This window comes from Microcaecilia unicolor, chromosome 3 (genome assembly GCF_901765095.1).
Source record: "Microcaecilia unicolor chromosome 3, aMicUni1.1, whole genome shotgun sequence".
Lineage (NCBI taxonomy): Eukaryota > Metazoa > Chordata > Amphibia > Gymnophiona > Siphonopidae > Microcaecilia > Microcaecilia unicolor.
In genome coordinates, this window is record NC_044033.1 from 133,871,039 (window position 1) to 133,892,354 (window position 21,316).

Below are 21,316 nucleotides of genomic sequence, written 5' to 3' on the forward strand. Positions count from 1 at the left end.
AAGCTGTGCTGTAGGCATGCTAACTTTTTAGTGTGTGCTAAAAATTAGTGTGCAATAACGATAGAGACACCCATTATAGTAAACAGGGCCCTAAATAAATAAATAATAATGGCTTATGGATTTTTCTTTTAGGATATTTTCCAAACCTTTTTTAAACCCTACTAAGCTAACTGCTTTTACCACATTCTCTGGCAGCGAATTACAGACTTTAATTATACGTTGAGTGAAGAAATATTTTATCCAATTGGCAAATTTAATTAACTCACTAGTTATTCCCATCTCTAGACCCCTGGGGAGGCTCTCCATAGAAAGCTGCACAGGAACGGGGTTAGCAGGAATCCTGCGGGGATGGACCAAGATCCACGGGGATCCCGCGGGGATGGACCAGAGTCCTGCAGGGTTCCCACAGAGCAGAACAGAACGGAGGGGAAACAGAGACTACCCTGTCTTCAACAACTTCCCTCCCTTCCATTCACCTATCCTCCAGTCCCTTGCATCACCCTGATGGTCTAGTGGCTTGCTTCGGGGCAGGAAAGGTCCCCACGCTTTCCTGCCCACTGCCGCTGATCCTTTCGCCAGCGCTGTTGAATGTTTAAGATGGCTGCCGAGACTTCAAGCAGCAGTCTCGCGAGGCTGCCACTTGAACTCGGTGGTCATTTTAAATAAGCGGCCACAGTGAGAGGATCAGCGGCAGCGGGCAGGAAAACATGGGGACCTTTCCTGCCCAGAAGCAAGCCACTAGACCACCAGGGTGATGCAAGGTATGTGTGGAGAAGACAACCAGGGCTGGAAGAGAGGTAGTTGAAGACAGGGTACTCTCTGTTTCCCCTTCCTTGTGCAGCCGTCATCGCCATACACTCAAAACAAAGCAAACTGCTGTTGATGAGCTGCTGCAATGTTGTTCTTTATTGTTGGTAGCATTTTTTACTTAATCTCACTTATATTTTCAAACATACTGACTTGTGTAGCATACGGATGTACACAGAGGAAGTATAACAACAGAATAATTTTTCATAGGTAGAGTAGTAATTTGTTTAAAAATTATAATCAGTGTGTCATTTGGAGGAGCTGTTTAAAGGGACACCCTAACACTGTTACATTTGTGCAGAGATTTTTTTTCTCTCCTGGTAATGGGCCACTAAAACAGATATCATGTTATGAGAATCAGGTGCTCAACATTCAGACTTTCTATCTATTTACTTATTACATTTATATTCCACATTAAACATGAATTAGGTTGAAACCTGAGAGCATTTAAAATCTTTTTTTTTCCTGTTCCTACATTAAAAGAAAAAGTTAGCATGTGGGAATTTGTTCTTTTTGTTTTGTGGATTGCAGTGGAATATTATAAAAATGCACTTGCCTTTTTTTATTACTACTATTTCACAGAACGGTATTGAATAATGAGGGAAGGGTTGCCTTCATGCAGAAGTTCTGTCCAACGTCAGTTTAAATGTCCCAACATTGTCCAGTTCAGCACAGTATTAGCCGCCAAGTTTATACAAAGTTAATTATGTTCAGTGGAAAATAAATCTGTTGCCTCAGGCTGCTTGCTATGTAAATATTCTATCACTGTTTGATTATTCCTACCAAGTATTACATATTAAGGGTATTTGGTTTAAACTTTGCTTTATTTTGTTTATCCAGTCCTTACATGCACATGGTTTTGCTTTTTAAACCCAAAGGTGATTCCTAAGGGTGGCTGAACAATTAGGTATAAACTGTGGTGTTTCTGACATTAATTTTTTGGACTGCTTTTGGTCCTGCTAATCTGTACATCTGCTGTCTTGGCACAGTACAGAAGAAAATGATTTGTTGTTACTAGAAATTTTACTGCTTGTACAATCTGTCTTTCTTAGGGGGGGTGTCAAAGTGACTACGGCACAGCAAAGGCTGGGCAGGCCGGGAGCTGGGATGGAAGAGATTACTTATGGTGGAGACGGGTTAGAATCCCCACGGGAATGGGTGGGGACAAGTTCTGTCCCCGTGCAACTCTCTACCCCTCTATCTACCCTTCTCCATTGAGAATACTGACCAATTAACCCTACTCTGTTTTCTATCTTTCAACCAGTTCTTAATTCACAATAGCACACTACCTCCTATCTCACAACTTTCTAATTTCCTCAGGGGTCGTTCATGAGGTACATTGTCAAATACCTTTTGAAAATCCAGATACACAATATTGACTGGCTCACCTTTATTAACTTGTTTATTCACCCCTTCAAAGAAATGTAGCTGACTGGTGAGGCATGATTTCCCTTGACTAAATCCATGTTGGCTATCTCATTAATCCATATTTATGTATATGGTCAGTAATTTTGTTCATTATTATATTTTACTCGGCACCAACATCAGGCTCACCGGTCTATAATTTCCCAGATCACATCTCGACCCTTTTTAAAAATTGGTGTAACATTGGTTACCTTTCAATCTTCCAGTACCATGCCGGATTTTAAAGATAAATTACATATTACTAAAAATAGCTCTGCAGGTTCATTTTTCAGTTCTAACAGTACCCTGGGATGTATGCCATCCAGTTCAAACGATTTGCTATTCTTTATCAAATTGCCCCATTACATCTTCCAGGTTTATAGAGATTAGTTTCAGACTCATCAGCATTGAGAGGCCGATGCACAGCGGCACCCATTAAATATGGGTGCCTCAGTAAAATTTACCAGCTCGCAAATAGTGGCCAATGAGATGCACGGATCCCTTTCTGAGCATTGGTCGCTGTTTGCGACCCAGAGCTGTCAATTGCATTTGACAGTTTACCACAACTGAAGAGGATATATAATTATAGTGTAAGGCAATTGTCACTTCTACCTTTTCTGATACTGAAGCAAAGCCTTTGGTTGGATGCTGGGTTCTCATATCAAAAACATGAAACTTTCCTTCCAATGATGTAGCCACCAGCTTATTCATAATTATATCTTTCCTGTCAAATTCCAAGCTACATACCTACAAAAACATTAAACACAAATGAACATTGTTTAATTCTTCATATAAGCAAACTATACTGGATTTAAAGACATCTGAAAAAATTAATGGACAGTAATGTTACATAAATATAATGCAAGCTATTTTTGGAAAAAGCAAGAAGATGAAGGACTAAAATATTGTTTTGAGCTATGAAGATTTTTAAGCATTATGGGCAGCCTAGAGCAGAATAAAGGCGGCTCCGAAGTAGGGATGTACTTTAATCGCAGTTAATTCTGCGACCAACACATTAAATCATTAATTGCGTTTAAAAAAAAATTAATCACAATTTTAAAAACCCCTAATAACATTACAGTGCCTTCTCCAAACATCTCTTCTGTTGTCTTCCACTTTCAAACCCTGTCCTCGATGCAATCCAACATCTTCCCCCTCCCGGTCTGCAATTCAACAAGACCCCCCACCCCCACCCCAGCGCACCTTAAATGTGGTCTTGGGTTGATCCTTGCCAGCAGCAGTGTTGCACATATGCTGCCTGGTCCAAAGCTCTCCCTCTTACCTCATGTCAGAGGATATGGGACAGGCCAGAGAGAACAATATGTCGGATAGGAGGGGGGCAGAGACCTGGACCAAAGCATCCTGTCTCAAATGGGGTTTATATAAGAGATGGTGCCCATGGAGGAGATGGATGGTGCCCAGGGAGAGGAGGGGAAGGGAGACAGGAGGAGATGGAAACAAAACAGATTAGAGAAGTAGGAAGAAAGCTGAATGTGAGAATTGGATATAGGGCAGGAAGTGAAGGAGGAGAAAGAAAAAAAAAAAAAAAAAGAAAACAGTGAAAACAGGAGGCCCTGGAAACAGAGTTCAGAGCACAGAACTGTGCTGGGAGCACAAGGAAGCAAAACCAGAGACAGGGAAAGAAATGATTATAAAGATAAAATCAGCAGCCAACAAAAGAAAAAGATTTTATTTGTATTTTAGTAACAGAAAGATAAAGGGCTAGGTTTACTAAGCGGTGCTATGGGCGCGTGTTAAACGCTAACGCGCCCATAGAAATGTATAGGCGCGTTAGCATTTAATGTGCCTTAAATTTACAGGTGCGTTAAAAACGCTAACGCACCTTAGTAAACATACCTCAAAATCACCAGCCAACAAAGGTAAAATAAATGATTTTATTTGTATTTTAGTAATAGAAATATGTCAGTTTGCAAAATTTACATCTGCTATCTATATATTGCATTGTACAGGAGGCAATGTAAGGGGGCGCTTTATGTGATTAAAATTTTTAATCCATGTACAGCCCTACTCTAAAGCAAACTGGGAGAAAAAGAACTGAAAACCAAAATCATTTTATCACCTTTCACATTATCAATTAGACTCACATAGTATGGTAAAATTAAAACAATTCTACAATAGAGAATGATACTGAGACAGGGACCCGCGGTAACCGCAGGGATGCGGATGGGGACAAAGCCCGCGGGGACAGGGTGGGGACAAAGCCCGCGGGGACAGAGTGGGGACAGAGACGGTGCAGGGATGTGTTAATATATGGCCTAGCTTTAAGGCTACCACTGGAATAGTGATGGCCAAAGCTATGCAGCCTAAAAACAACTGAAAAAGTACTGACTAGGTCAAACAACAAGTAAATGATTTAATATTTGAGAATCTGCAAAAAGCAGGTCTGAATAATGACTTCTGACACAAATTGGTACAATTTTTAAATCAAATATAGCACCTGTAATGAAAGATCAGATGAATAAAATGGAGCTTATTAGTTTTGGTATACAATGATACAGAGGTAATACAGAGTTCATGAGAAAGGTATGAAAAGTATTGCAGCCGGAAGATGTGAAACTGTTATCTCAACGCTTCCCAAAACATGTTGATAATTAGCAGTAGCTGAGAACGGAAGGAGGTGGGTACATCAGATAGCAGATCGCATGGGAAAGTATGATCTCAGAAATTGCGAAATATTAGGAGCTAGGTATCTCACCATTCACTTCTATGGAGAGGATAGAGTATAAAAGATGGGAGATTTTGGCTTAGTTTGAGAGTCTTCTCCGAAGCTTCTGTCAGACGGCGAAGCCCTGTGCGGCTGAAACCAGAATCTGATGTCTGTATTTGTATCAACTTGAAGACCTGTGTTTGGGTAAGAAATAAAATGTATCTATCTATCTAAACCTATCTCTGTCTTTTATTTTATTGATTCTATCTTCTCTTTACCTTACATTTAGCCTACAAGGTAGATCATATACAAGTGACACTCAGTCTTTGCAGAAACTTAGACAGATGTTTAATAAGATTTATGTGGGAACATAAATGGCCCAGAGTATATCTAGATCCAGAAAACAAACAGAAAGCAGTAATTATGGGAATTAGTTTTCAATTACGGCTCCTAATGCCACCCCAGAATAGACCTTGTGATTGGGTGACAATGGAGGTCAGAGAAACTATACAGAATCTGTTATGTGAAATAAGTACCTTTAGTCCCCCGTGTGACGGAGTCAGAAAGAGGTCTATAAGAAGAGGTAATTAAAAACAGATGGGAGGGTCAGGGTCACTTTCTGCTTTGAAGCCTGTTAATGAACTGGACTATTATTTATGTTTGATGCAGACGACAATATATATATATATATATATTTTTTTTTTTTTTAAAACAAGCAAACATGCTGGCTACAACTAGCAAAATGTGCATGGGGGATCCTGTACATCCTGCTACCAGCACATCATCTAAAAAGTTGTCTTCTATTGCAGAAGGGACTATGGAAGACAGGAGAGCTAGACTGAATCCTGAGATTGTTAATGACTTCTTATTCATTCACAGATTAGAAAATCATAACAGTGCTTCACAAAGCATATTTTTTCCCCTCTAGGATATACAGAACAGGTTGTATTTTGTACCCCTAGACATTTTTACAGGGTGGATTAGGATTCCTTGGGGTAGAAGTCAGCTACTGTTGAGGCTGGAAGGGTAGAGAGTGGTGGTGGTGGTGGTGGTGGTGGTGGTGGGAGGGTTTATTATAGTTGCTCATTGTTATTATTGTTTTCTATTTGTAATTTATACACAACAGTTGCACAGCATATTGTTCTTTTTTATAGTTTAATAAAAAAATTTAAATATAAAATCGTAAGTGTTCAAGGTTTCTGCATATGAGAACAGAGCCCACGAGGATGGGGCGGGGAAGGAGACAGGGCCTGTGGGGATGGGGATGGAGACAGAACCCAGGGGGAACGGGGCGGGGACAATTTTATCCATGTGTCATTCTCTATTGTACAACAAGGCTGGCTCTCATCCATGTTGACAAACTTCCTCAGCCATTACTAGTACAAAATCTAATGCTAGAGATTTAGCCTTGCCCAGAGAAATACTTAATAAGCAAATGGTTCTTGTCACCATAATTCAGGGTCCATTGAAGACACTATGGCCCTGCCAGGGTCTATTACGAGAGATTCTTGTGCAGAGTAGAAAAAACAAAGAGGAAACTGATTTGACAGCAAGTGCTAGGATCCAAACTAGAAACATAACTTGTATGATACCTTCTATCTGGAAGGGAATACATGAGCACTACATACATCATTTCAGAAGTGTCAATATTTAGAACATAAGAGTAGCCATACTGGGTCAGACCAATGGTCCATCTAGCCCAGTATCCTGTTTTCCAAACAGTGGCCAAGCCAGGTCACAAGTACCTGGCAGAAACCCAAATCGTGGCAACATACTACAAAGCCCAGGGCAAGCAGTTGCTTCCTATGTCTGTCTCAATAACAGACTATGGACTTTTCCTCCAGGAATTTGTCCAAACCTTTTTTTAAACCCAGATACACTAACCGTTGTTACCTCCTCTTACTGAAGTGTGGTATATTTTGATTGACGCTAAATACACCACTAAGTCTATTAGAAAATCTCATGCACCTATGAGTTTAGGTCTCGGAAATGTTTGTGGCACTCACTCCATTTTTAATGTTTGTTTCCCATCGTAAGGACATATTGCGTAGGTCAAAGAGTTTAATGTCACCATTATCATACCCAGCACAGACAACACGCTCTTGTTGATTACATGCATGTCCTACAAATAAAAAGAAAATTATTTTAGAAACCTGTATTTCATTCTATAACCATAAGAATACCCAGTACTGATGAATATACAAAGTTTGCTTTTCCTAATACTGAAAAACAATGAAAATAGCAAGCAGTTCTATTTTGAACTAATAGGATCACTCAGCTAGAATCATCCAAGACCTGCTGCAGAACTTGCTTTTCCTGAATTCTATGCATGCCACCTTTTTCACAAGTACTGAATTATCAGGGTCATATAATCTGCGGCTTTATCATGTTGTGTAAATCAGTGGTTCTCAGCCCAGTCCTTGAAGCACACCCCAGCCAGTTGGGTTTTCACGATGAATGTTCATTGCCTCCATTGTATGCATGGTGCCTGCTGCACTCAAGCATGCCTATTCATTCCTGCCTTAGAACACGCATAACTGGACACACTTACATTTCGAGACACCAATGCTAGTCCTATATAATAATTCTCACCTCCAACAGGATGTGCTTGGGACCGTGCCTGCTGGAAGTGGTCTGCTAGGCAGGCATGCTCTGACCTCAGTGACATCAGTGACAGACAATTTGGCAAAGCAAAACAATCTGAGTGCTGGCCATTAGGACACAGGATTGATAGGAGAGTTTTAAAAGACTGAAGGAACCGAAAGTGTTAAATGGGGGGAGGGGGGAGTTCTGAACCACTGAAAGACATGAACATTTGGGAACAATCTGAATGCTGGCCATTAGCACACAGGGTACATAGGAGAGTTTTAAAAGACTGAAGGAACCAAAAGTGTTCGGAGGGGGGGGGGGGGGGGGGGGGGGGGGGAGTTCTGAATGAATGAAAGAAATGAAAATTTACGAGAGGAACACAATCTGAATGCCGGGCATTTGTACACAGGGTAGATAGGACACTTTTTTTTAAAAAATGAAGTACGTGAAAGTATTACGTCTTGGGGGAGGGGTGAGGAGGAAAGCGTTGGGGTATCCGGATACTGGGCGTTAGGGCCACGGGGGTACATAGACTTTTGAAAGCCTTAAGGAACCCAAAGTGTGGGAAGGAGGAGGAAAAGGAGGGGACGGAACGGGGTGAGGGGCATTAGGAACAGGGGAGGGGGCCCTGTCACACACTCTCATTCTCACACACACACACTGTCACACAGACAGTCTCACTCTGTCACACACCCGCACATTCGCTCTGGCTCTCTCAAACATACACACTCCCAGGAAAACCTTGCTAGCGCCCGTTTCATTCGTTCCAGAAACGGGCCTTTTTTACTAGTAGTCTATAAAAGAATCAGGGAGCACTGATGCTGTTACAGAAGAGGCGTTCCCTGTGCAGCATTGGGGTGCTCTGTTATAGAACCGCCCCCAAAGTATTTAGAAATTAATTCTGCTCACTCTAGGGAATCAACTGCAGGTAAAAAAGGGGTAACTTGATCCTTAAAGCTAGTGCATGTCTCCACCTATGTGTCAAATTATTACCCAGCTGGATGGTTTCTATCGAATGAGTGAAATTGCTGCTTTTAAGACTCATTCTCTAGATAAATTTCACACCCTGTGGGATAGCTATCAATCCTGGAGAGAGAGAGAGACTTTTTGTTAAAAGAGAATGATGCTTGAAGTTTTTGCTTTTGTTTGTATTATTTTCATTTAGATGCATTAGATGTCCATATTCAGTTCAAATCTTATTTATATTTAAATGAATCTCACATAATTTAGCTTCCTTTAGCTTTATTTTAATTGAATTCATTGTATTTTGTTTTAATTATTGCCACTCGTATTATATTATTATTGTATTCTTGTGCTGTGTGCTCTGAATAAACAACTGAGCCACAGCTTGTAGAAATTATTGTTTATTGCTGTATTTTTACAGTGGTCTAAAAATTAATAAAAAATAATCCCCTTGTTTACTAAGCTGTGCTAGAATGGGCTGTGTCAGCATTGCCGCGCGGCTAAGTAAAACACGGGGGTAAGTTATTACCAACCCCCCCCCCCCCCCCCAAAAAAAAAAAAAAAAAAAACAACCTACTATGTGTCACTACCTTGGCTGCCATATTCTTAATATACTAGTAAAAAAGGCCAGTTTCTGAGAAATGAAACGGGCGCTAGTAAGGTTTTCCTTGGAGTGTGTATGTGTGAGAGAGTGTGTGTGAGATTGAGTGTGCCTGTGAGAGTGACAGTGTATGTATGAGAATCAGAGTGTGTGGCAGGGGGCCCTCCCTCCCTCCTTCGCAGTTCCAGGGTGCCCTGTCCTTGCCTCCGAGTTGCAGGGGCATCCCCTCCCTTCCCTCCCAGTTGCAGGGTCGTCCTCCCTCCCAGTACCAGGGTGTGTCCGAGTCCGAGGGTGTCCCCACCCTCCCAGTTCGAGGGCCACTTTCCCTCCCAATTACAACAGCTGTAGAGTTGTTTGTGATGGAGCAAGAATTTAAAAAGGCGAATGTGGAGCAGCAGCTGTTAGGTTTGTGTGGTTTTGAGTGTATGAGAATGACGGCAGCGTGGTTGAGTGGAAACGGAGATTAAGGAATGGGCTTCGTTACTTACAGTGGACGTGATTGGTGCATTTCCAGTATTGTGCATTGATCCTGGAGTAGGATGTGGTAGGTTTGCTTGGTGGATGAGGGGCGCGCTGGATTGGGACCGGTGCTCTGTCCGTCCGTCCCCTCTAGCGAGTCGCCGGTGGACCCCGTGCTGCCTCCAGGCTCAGTCACCGTCAGCGACCCTCCTCCCCGATGGACACTCGCACCAGCCAGTCGGTCGCCGTCCCGTCGCCCTCCCTCTTCATCCTGTCCGAGATTCGTAACGTGGACTTGGCGAGGAGAGGGAGGGCGGCGGGACGGCGAGCGAGCGGCTGGTACGAGTGTCCATCGGAGAGGAGGGTGGGTGAGGGTGACTGTGGGCGGAGGGACCAGGGTCCAGCGGCGATTCGGAAGGGGGGAGGGAGAGAGCAGTGGCGACTGTGTGTCCAGGTGAGGGAGGGAGGGCGGACGGGGGGATGCAGCGAGGCAGCTGGAGCACTGTGTCGGGGAGGAGGGCGGGGCGGGGGGGGGGTGCACCGTGCAGCCTGCGTGGAGGTTTTCTTTGGTTTTGTCCTTACCCGCCGTCGACGTCATGACGTTGACGCGAGGGCGGGTCAGACAGTCTGTGGCAAACCGGATATCTCTGGCGCCTCAAGTTTCCGCTGGAGGCTTCAATTAGAACGTTGGAGGTGCCTTTTATATAGAGAGATTATATACTGCCTGAAGTCTACTGTGGCAAGCCAATGTAGAATGCGTTGCAATAATACAAGTGACATAACAATCACTTGCATAACTGTTCTAAAATGGTGAAACTCTAGATGTGACCTTATCTGGTGGGATCAGGCTTAACTAGCATCAGGCTCATTTAGTCACTGCCTTAACCAGGTTCTCCATAATAAGAGAAGAATCAAGAATGATGCCCAAATACATTACAGGTATAGTCACATCTGTTATTAACAACGAGATCGTGCTCAATTGTTTTGGAACTCTACTAATTCAGAGGATCTCTGTTCAGTTGAAGCCAGTTCTTTAAGGCAGCTAAATGATCTGCTAGTCCACCCTGTGCTTTCACCATTTCATGGGAAAAGGTGACTAAAGTCTCCAGAATCAAAAAAATGAGGTTTTAATGAATTCTATTAGAGCAAACAATTTGTAATACAATGGTGCAAATCCCATCCTATTATGTGGAAAAAAAAGTTACAGAAATTCAAGCATGTAACTTTTACACACTACTTATGGGCTCATGACATGAAAAAAAAATTCAGCCACTCTTGACATTTTGGATCCGCTACTTTAGTCACCTTTTCCCAGAGATGGTCACAAATAATACAAAAATCTAAATATCACTGGCAAAAATATAAGGGTTAGGCCAAAAGATCTAATAATAATAATATACTGATTATATATAAATATTTTTCATTCATGTCACAAGTTCTCTTGAAGACAGTATCTGGGAAGCATACTTATTGTTATTCTGCTTGATATACCACTCTACGGGGTTCTTTTACTAAGCTGCACTAGCATTTTTAGCATGCACTAAACGCTAGAGATGTCCATAGGAATATATAGGCGTGTCTAACGTTTAGCGCAGGCTTATTTTTATGGCGTGCTAAAAACGCTACCGTAGGTTAGTAAAAGGTCCGCTAACTGATCAGCAGATCTGAACAGTTTGCAATACTATAAACTATAAGAAAAGAACACCATTAACAAGACAGTTCTCACACACTCAAGAGCAATCAACCCTCACCAGTGGAGTCCTCATCAGCTGGTCAGAAGTACTTAAGTTAGAAGTAAAGATTTTTTTGAAGATATGCATTCGATAAGACTGTATCTCTGCAAAGTATATTCTTTTTTATTTTTTTTGGGGGGGGGGGTTCTTTTCACTTTGTAAACCATTTTGAATAAGCTTACTCAATAAGATGGTATATAAAACCTGCTAAATAAATATGCTCATCCTTCTGCTGCTCACTCGACTGCTAGTCCTGATAGCTACTCTATTTAACACCCAACTTTCTTGAAAGCACACTGAATTCTCAAGTATTATCGGGGTAATTTTATAAAGAAGGCATTAACATTTACATACTGAATATACATTCAGTATATTGTAAATGCTAAAATTCCACCCATCCTATATAATAATTCTCACCTCCAACGTTCCGACTTGCCTGGGACAGTGGCTCATTCCGAGTTGGTCTGCTAGGCTCCGTAGATCAGGCTGACATCACTATAGCCATTATGATGTCAACTTCAGAATCCGGGGGGGAAAAAAATATGCCTCACAGCTGAACCATGTCCAGAGGTGGGTCGCTAGACATGGGTGGCTGGAGGGGGGGGGCAGGGGAGAGAAGAGGGTCGCTGGACATGGGTGGCTGCAGGGGGGGGCAGGGGAGAAAGGAGGTTCGCTGGACATGGGTGGCTGCAGGGGGAGAGGAGGGTCGCTGGACATGGGTGACTGCAGGGGAGCTGAAGAAAACCTTGCTAGCGCCCGTTTCATTTGTGTCAGAAACGGGCCTTTTTTACTAGTTTTCTATAAAAAGACACTAACTACAACAAAACATAGTTGGAAGGCAGGCATACACATGTGGAAAATTTGGGCGCAGCACACAATCCAAGGAGTAGGGTAAATTGGCTCTCCAAGGAACACAAGGGAGACGTAATAGTTTTGTTATATAAGTATTTATTGAAAAACAGCAAAGACTCAACACAGCGGCCATGTTTCGGCACATAAGCACCTGCCTCAGAAGTCTGAAAATAGTGGTGTACAACAGGATAAAATAGTATATCTGATGTAATACATAGGAAACGGGAAGTGTTACAGCATTACAATTTGCTTCAGTAGGACACAAATCAATGTCCCAATCATAGAAAATAAAAATCACGTACAACGACTGTCGGAATGTACCGAAGGAGTAACAAAAAAGTATTACTTTGGATATACAATTTTATCCCACTGCACACCACTATTTTCAGACTCCTGAGGCAGGCGCTTATGCGCCAAAACACAGCCACTGTGTCGAGTCTTTAGTGTTTTTCAATAAATACTTATATACCAGAACTATTACGTCTCACTTGTGTTCATCGGAGAGCCAGTTTACTCTATTCCTTGGATTGTGTATTCTATGATTGTAGGGACAGAGTGTTCCTCCACTTGTGGTTGATCTAATTTACATGCATTTTGCAGCAATTTAGGTACAAGCACTTACTCCAAACTCTATGGCTGGTTTAGTGCTCATGCCTAAATTATAGGCATATACCTAACCCGTTATGCTAGTATACTATAAAGGAAATAGGCTCCTGCTTTCATTTGCAGAATAGGTGCTGAATTATAGGTATGCTGTTATAGAATTGTTCTCTAAGGGGGAGGGGGGGTTATCCATGTGTGCCACTATTAAGACAGATTTTAGCACGGGGTTTCATTTTATGCAGTGAGACCCAGTGCTAAAATAACATGAGTTGTGGTAAAATAACCTGCCTTAATGGTAGCCCCCCCCCATATCACTTGATTTTTGCAATCTTGCAAGCAACAGACTAGAGGGCTGTGAATGTTTCATAACTCAACAAATGATGTTTGCAAACTGGGTAGTCACCTACCAAATGCTACTGTCCAACAATCTCTCTTTGTTTCCCCCTCCACAGGTTCCATATTGGCAACAGGTATATCTTTTTGTCTTGGGTCCCATACCTTCACAGTCCCTGGAAAGATTAACATTAGATGTGAGAGCATGTAACCTGTGGATGCAAACCCAGATTTCTTAAGGAATTTTCTATTAGGATAAAAAAGTCTTTACCCCTTTAGTAAACAATGCTCCCCAATATTATAATTGCCATAATAAATTCTGCACTCCTAGAATATAGCCACCTGGTCTAAGAATCTCAAATAATTATCCAACATGTGAGTACAGCTATAATAGCAATGAAAAATATCTGTCCTTCACAACTGTGATCAAAGATGCACCTTCCTTGGTATTTCAAGTGGACAAGTCGGAGAAACTTACTGACTTCACGGTAAATCTGGAGGACGTAATGGGGCAGTTCAGCAAACTGAAGAGTAGCAAATCTCCTGGACCGGATGGTATTCATCCTAGAGTACTGACAGAACTGAAAAATGAGCTTGCAGAGCTACTGTTAGTGATATGCAATTTATCCTTAAAATCGAGCGTGGTACCGGAAGATTGGAGGGTGGCCAATGTAACGCCAATTTTCAAAAAAGGTTCCAGGGGAGATCCGGGAAATTATAGACCGGTGAGTCTGACGTCGGTGCCGGGGAAAATGGTAGAGGCTATTATTAAAAACAAAATTACACAGCACATCCGAGGACATGGATTCTCAGCACGGCTTTTGTGTGGGGAAATCTTGCCTGACCAATTTACTTCAATTCTTTGAAGGAGTAAACATGTGGACAAAGGGGAGCCGGTTGATATTGTGTATCTGGAATTTCAAAAGGCGTTTGACAAGGTACCTCATGAAAGGCTACAGAGGAAATTGGAGGGCCATGGGATAGGAGGAAATGTCCTATTGTGGATTAAAAACTGGCTGAAGGATAGGAAACAGACAGTGGGATTAAATGGGCAGTATTCACAATGGAGAAGGGTTGCTAGTGGGGTTCCTCAGGGGTCTGTGCTAGGACTGCTGCTTTTTAATATACTTATAAATGATTTAGAGATGGGAGTAACTAGCAAGGTAATTAAATTTGCTGATGACACAAATTTATTCAAAGTCGTTAACTCGCGACAGGATTGTGAAAAATTACAGAAGGACCTTACGAAACTGGGAGGCTAAATGGCAGATGACGTTTAATGTGAGCAAGTGCAAGGTGATGCATGTGGGAAAAAAGAACCCAAATTATAGCTACGTCATGCAAGGTTCCACGTTAGGAGTTACAGACCAAGAAAGGGATCTGGGTGTTGTCGTCGTCGATAATACACTGAAACCTTCTGCTCAGTGTGCTGCTGCAGCTAGGAAAGCGAATAGAATGTTGGGTATTATTAGGAAAGGTATGGAAAACAAGTGTGAGGATGTTATAATGCCATTGTATCGCTCCATGGTGCGACCGCACCTTGAGTATTGTGTTCAATTCTGGTCGCCGCATCTCAAGAAAGATATAGTAGAATTGGAAAAGGTGCAGCGAAGGGCGAGTAAAATGATAGCGGGGATGGGACGACTTCCCTATGAAGAAAGACTAAGGAGGCTAGGGCTTTTCAGTTTGGAGAAGAGACGGCTGAGGAGAGACATGATAGAAGCACATAAAATAATTAGTGCAGTGGAACAGGTGGATGTGAAGCGTCTGTTCACGCTTTCCAAAAATACTAGGACTAGGGGGGCATGCAAAGAAACTACAGTGTAGTAAATTTAAAACAAATTGGAGAAAATGTTTCTTCACCCAACGCATAATTAAACTCTGGAATTTGTTGCCAGAGAACGTGGTGAAGGCGGTGAGCTTGGCAGAGTTTAAAAAGGGGTTAGACGGTTTCCTAAAGGACAAGTCCATAAATCACTACTAAATGGACTTGGGAAAAATCCACAATTCCAGGAATAACATGTATAGAATGTTTGTACGTTTGGGAAGCTTGCCAGGTGCCCTAGGCCTGGATTGGCCGCTGTCGTGGACAGGATGCTGGGCTCGATGGACCCTTGATCTTTTCCCAGTGTGGCATTACTTATGTACCATGGAGCAAAACAAAGGCATTATAGTATTTTCAGTCTTAGTCACCATCCTTTTCCTAATAATTCCTAGCATCTCGTTTGCTTTCTTGGCCGCAGCCACATACTGAGCAGAAGATTTCAGTGTATTATCTACAATGACACCAGATCTTTTTCATGAGCGCTGACCCCCAAAGGTGGACCCTAGCATCAGGCAACTGATTCAGATTATTCTTTCCAAAGTAGGTCACCTTGCATTTGTCCACATTAAATTTCATCTGCCTTTTGGATGCCCAGTCTTCCAATTTCCTAAGGTTTTCCTGCAATATTTCACAGTCCGCACGCGTTTTAAAAACCTTGAACAGTTTTGTATCATCTGTAAATTTGATCACCTCTATCGTTCTGATTTCCATATCATTTATAAATATGTTAAATAGTTCCGGTCCCTGTACAGGCCCCTGCGGCACTGCTCCATTGAGGAGAAATGACCATTTAACCCTAACCTCTGTTTTCCGTCCAATAACCAATTCCTAATTCATACCAGAACCTTGCTTCCTATCCCATGACTCTCAATTTTCTCAGGAGTCTCTCATGAGGAACTTTATCAAAAGCTTTCTGAAATCTAGATACAGTACATCAACCAGCTCACCTTTATCCATGTGTTTATTCACACCTTCAAAGAAATGAAGCAGATTGGTGAGACAAGACTTCCCTCAGCTGAACCCTTGCTGACTCTGTCCCATTAAACCATTTTTGCTAAGTGTTCTGTAATTTTATTTTTTACAATAGTTTCCACTATTTTGCCTGGCACCAACGTCAGGCTTACAGGTCTATAATTTCCCGGATCACCCCTAGAACGCTTTTAAAAATTGGCGTCACACTGGCCACCCTCCAATCTTCAGATACTACAGACGATTTTAACGACAGGTTACATATTATTAACAGCAGATCAGCAATTTCATGCTTGAGTTCTTTGAGTATCCTTGGATGTATGCCATCCGGTCCAGGTGATTTACTACTCTTTAATTTGTCAATTTGACTTAGTACATTTTTCAGGTTCACCGAGATTTCTTTCAGTTCCTCCACATCAACACCCTTGAAAACCATTCACGATACAGGCAGATCTCTTATATCTTCTTCCATAAAGACAGAAGCAAAGAATTCATCAAAGTTTCTCCATTATGGTCTTGTTCTCCCAGGGTGCCCCTTTTGCTTTTTCATAATCTAACAATCCCACAGATTCCCGAAAAAGAACAAAAAGCTAAAGAAAAAATGAAACAAGAAATAAAGAACACAACAGAGACACAGAAAAAGCAGAAAAAAAGAATAAGAAAAAAGACCAAAAAACAAAGAAAAAAATAGAACAAGAGATGAAAAAGAACAAAAAAATTAGAAAAAAACAAAGAAAAAAGAAAAGAAAAAAGAGAAAAACAACAAAAAAGTATAAAATAGAAAAAGAGAAAAAAGAAAAAACAAAGAACAAAAAAATAGAATAAAAAAACAGAAAAGAAAAAAGAATAAAAACAAAAAAGACCAAAAAAGAAAAAAAACAAAAGTACAAGAAAGTACAAAAAAGAAAATGGAGAAAAATGATAAAGAAAAAAGAATGAAAGAAAAAAACAACAAGAAATAGAAAGAAAACACCAGCACCCCTGTTTACTAAAGCTTAGCTCAAGTTATCTGCAGCAGGGCATAATAAAGAAAGAATAGAAAAAAGTAAAACACAAGAAACAAAAGAAAAGAAAGAAAAGAGAAAAACTAAAGAAAATAGGAATGAAAGAGAAAGAACAAAGAAAAATAAAAACAAATGAGAACAAAGAAACAGAAAAAAGAAAAAAATGAAAGAAAAAGAGCACAAAAGCAAAACAATAAAAAAAGAAAAGAAAAAACATATAGAAAGAAAATACCAATAGAAAAAGGACAAAAAAATGAGAAAAAAGATAAAAAGAGAAAGAAAAGCAAAGAAAAAGAGCAAATGAAAGAAAAATAGAAAGATTAAAAATAAAAACAAATATGATAAAGAAAAAATAGACAATACCAACAACCATATATCTCACCATGGAAAACTAACCGGCGATGGCCCAACGGTGACAGGGGTTCAAGATCAGCAGCACCATCACCAAACCTACGCTTCTCTGGCCTATTCACGGCAACCAGAACCCCCCCCCCCCCCTTGCATCGCCGTTTGTGCAGTGGTGCCAACGGCCACGTGTAGCGCCGTAGAGATCTAACTGGCGGCAGCCCTGCAGCAGCAGGCCAAAAACAGCTGCTCCACCAACACCAGAGAACCGGCGTTAGGCGTGGGCCGCAGAAACGATCTCACCTGGCACAGGCGCTGGACTCCCTAGATCACTTGTTTACCCCAACCAGAGTCCAGCGAAACCACTGCTGTCTTATTGTCACACTCTGAATCAGCATCATGCAGCATCCATCAACTCCATGAACAGGGGCAACTTTACTCCTCGCAGTAATCCCAGCCCTGCACCGACGGATCACTAACTTTCAAGCGAGGCACCCGCCAGCACCCAGGCACCTATCCATAGTCAGGACAACTGGTTACTCTACAGCAACATCCCACTGAGACTAGAAACGGGCCTTTTTTTACTAGTTCCGGTCTTGTTGCTCCAGCGCTGCTTGCCCTGTTCCAGCCCGCAACCTCAGCTCCAGCCTGCAGCTTCAGCTCCTGTCCTGCATCCTCTGTTCCAGTTTGCAGCTTCAACTCCAGTCCTGCAAACTCTGCTCCAGCCTGCAGCTTCAGCTCCTGTCCTGCATCCTCTGCTCCAGCCTGCAGCTTCAGCTCCTGTCCTGCATCCTTTGCTCCAGCCTGCAGCTTCAACTCCAGACCTGCAACCTCTGCTCCTCTGTTCCAGCCTTCAGCCTCAGCCTACTGCCTCACCTTTGTTCGTGACTGTTACCTAGCGCTTCGGACTGCCTGAGTCACTACATATGGCTCCATTTCACATTCTCCTCCTAGTACTGTCCCTTCCCAATCTACTCCTCCACCTGAAGCCACCGTGCACTACAGTTATACATTGCCCTTTCGTTGATTTTACTACCTCACCATCTCTCTTGTCCTCTTCCTCCCTCCTGGCTTTCTGCCTTCAACATTTCATTCCTTCCATTGTACCTTCCCCATTCTATCTGAGTTCATCTCGCCTTCATTGCCACTCCTCTCCTACTCTCCTCCGCACTCTCTTACTCCTTCTTCTTCTCTCTGCTGGAGACATCAATCCTAATCCTGGTCCCCCTCACCAACCCTCATCCTATTTGTGCAGGTCGAACCGTGACCTCTCCAATCTCATCTCTATTCCTCTCCTCCCCCCCCCCCCCTCTTCTCTGCCCTTCTCATGCACCCTATGGAATGCCCGCTCCATCTGCAACAAACTTTCCTATATCCATGACCTTTTTATCTCTCGTAGCCTCCATCTGCTCGCCATAACAGAAACATGGCTCTGCCCTGAAGACTCTGCTTCAGTCGCAGCCCTCTGCCATGGTGGTTATCTCTTCTCCCATACTCCTCGACCTGCTGGCCGCGGTGGTGGTATTGAACTATTACTTTCACCCTCTTCCAAATTTCAATCTCTTCTGCCACCTCAGTCTCTCTGCTTTTCTTCCTCTGAAGTCCACTCCGTCCGCCTATTCACTCCTCTGCCTCTTCGAATAGCAGTTATTTATCGGCCCCCTAAGTCCCTTTCATCCTTTCTCAGTGACTTTGACGCTTGGCTTTCCTTCTTTCATGATCCTTCTTCCCCCTCCCTCATCTTGGCAACTTTAACATTCATGCTAATGATCCCTCCAACTCTTACGTTTCCCAGTTCTTCGCCTTAACATCCTCCTTCAATCTCCAACTATGCTCCACTTCCCCCATACCAAAATGGTCACTGTCTTGATATTATCTTCTCCTATAACTGCTCTCCCTCCAATTCCTTTACCTGAGATCTTCCCCTCTCTGACCATCATCTTATAACATTCACACTTAAACTTCCTCCTGCCCAATCCCATCCAATCTTAACCAATTTATCTAGGAATCTTCAGGCTATTGACCCTACTATCCTATCCTCCAGTGTCTCAAACCTCTTCTCTACCACTGCACCATCCAAACCTGTCAATGAAGCCATCTCTTCCTACAATACTATTCTATCCTCTGCTTTAGACACTCTTGCACCTCTCTTGCCCCATCCTATAAGGCGTACCAAACCCCAGCCTTGGCTGACCTCTAAAATCTGCTACCTACGTTCCTGTGCCTGCTCCGCCGAACGCCTCTGGCTGAAATCTCGTGCCCTTGCTGACTTCATACACTTCAAGTTCATGCTGACCTCCTTCCAATCTGCTTGTTTGTTTGCCAAACAGGACTATTACATCCAGCTGAGCTGACTAATTCTCTTGGCTCAAACCCTCGACTTCTCTTCGCCACACTGAACTCTCTCCTCAAGGTGCCTCCATCTCCAACTCCCCCCTCACTATCTCCTCAGACCCTAGCAGAGTTCTTCCACGACAAGGTTCAGAAGATAAACCTCGAATTCTCAACCAAGCCACCCCCACCTCTCCCTCCCCTTGTCCATTCTCCTAACTCCCCAACCCCTCCGTCCCTTTCCTCCTTTCCTGAAATCACTGATGAGGAAACAACACATCTTCTCTCCTCCTCAAAACGAACTACCTGTTCCTCTGATCCCATTCCTACCCACCTTCTTAACACCATCTCTCCTACTCTCACCCCTTTTATCTGTCATATTATTATTAACATTTGTATAGCCCTACCAGACGCACGCAGTGCTGAACACCTGATACAAAGAGACAGTCCCTGCTCAAAAGAGCTTACAATCTAAATAATACAGACAGACAAGACAGTTACAGGTGAGGGAAGTAATGGGTGAGAAGGAAGGAAGGGACAAGGGGAGGGCAACTGAGTAATGGCTAGGAGCTAAAAGCAGCAGTGAAAAGGTGGGTTTTCAGCATAGATTTGAAAACAGGTAGAGAGGGAGCTAGACGTACAGGTTCAGGAAGTCTATTCCAGGCATAAGGTGCCACAAGGGAAAAGGAACGAAGCCTGGAGTTAGCGGTGGAGGAGAAGGGGGACGAGAGATTTGTCCAGTGAGCGGAGTTCACGGGGAGGAATGTAGGGAGAGATGAGAGTGGAGAGGTAATGGGGGGCTGCAGAGTGGATGCATTTAAAGGTCTGTACGAGAAGTTTAAACTGAATGCGGAAGCGGACAGGAAGCCAGTGAAGTGACTTGAGGAGCATACTAGTGTGGGTATAACGATTCTGGCGGAAAATATCATATCCTCAATCTCTCACTTTCTACTGCGACCGTTCCTGATGCCTTCAAACATGCAGTGGTCACACCACTCCTTAAGAAGCCTTCACTTGACACTACCTGTCCTTCCAACTATCGATCCATCTCCCTCCTCCCCAAGATACTTGAATGGCGGCACGTTCACCGCCGCTGTCTTGACTTTCTTTCATCTCAAGCTGTTCTTAACCCACTCCAATCTGGCTTTTGCCCTCTTCATTCAACCGAAACTGCACTTACAAAAGTTTCCAACGACCTGTTACTGGCCAAATCCAAAGGTCTCTATTCTATCCTCATCCTTCTCGATCTATCTGCCGCATTTGACACTGTTGATCACAGCTTACTCCTTGATACATTGTCTTCACTTGGATTCCAGGGCTCTGTTCTTTTCTGGTTCTCCTCCTACCTCTTGCTTCGCACCTTTAGTGTACACTCTGGTGGAATCCTCTTCCACTTCTATCCCACTACCAATCGGTGTACCTCAGGGTTCTGTTCTTGGTCCTCTCCTGTTTTCCATCTACACTTCTTCCCTTGGCACTCTATCATCCCATGGCTTTCAATACCATCTCTACGCTGATGACTCCCAGATCTACCTCCCTACCCCTGAAATCTCAACCAGCATCCAGACCAATCTATCCGCCTGCCTATCTGATATCACTGCCTGGATGTCTCTACGTCATCTGAAACTTAACATGGTCAAAACCGAGCTTCTCATCTTTCCCCCTAAACCCACATCTCCTCTCCCCCCTTTCTCTATTTCTGTGGATGGCACTCTCATTCTCCCTGTCTCATCAGCTCGTAACCTTGGAGTCATCTTCGACTCCTCTCTCTCCTTCTCTGCGCACATTCAGCAGATTGCCAAAACCTGTCGTGTCTTTCTCTTTAACATC

At 42.9% G+C, this 21,316-nt stretch overlaps 1 protein-coding gene across 2 annotated transcripts in view; it reads right to left on the reverse strand.

Annotated features, from left to right (window-relative positions):
- The window catches only part of WDR92 (WD repeat domain 92), a 90,389-nt gene that overhangs the window by 23,683 nt on the left and 45,390 nt on the right, over positions 1-21,316 (reverse strand). The window contains exons 4-6 of one of the 2 annotated variants that reach the window (XM_030196373.1): positions 13,087-13,188; positions 6,886-7,001; positions 2,824-2,958 (exon numbers count right to left, since the gene is read on the reverse strand). In XM_030196373.1, coding sequence (XP_030052233.1) covers positions 2,824-2,958; positions 6,886-7,001; positions 13,087-13,188 — 353 coding nt within the window. The remainder of the gene's footprint in view (positions 1-2,823; positions 2,959-6,885; positions 7,002-13,086; positions 13,189-21,316) is intronic. The other variant, XM_030196375.1, reaches the window with a different exon arrangement.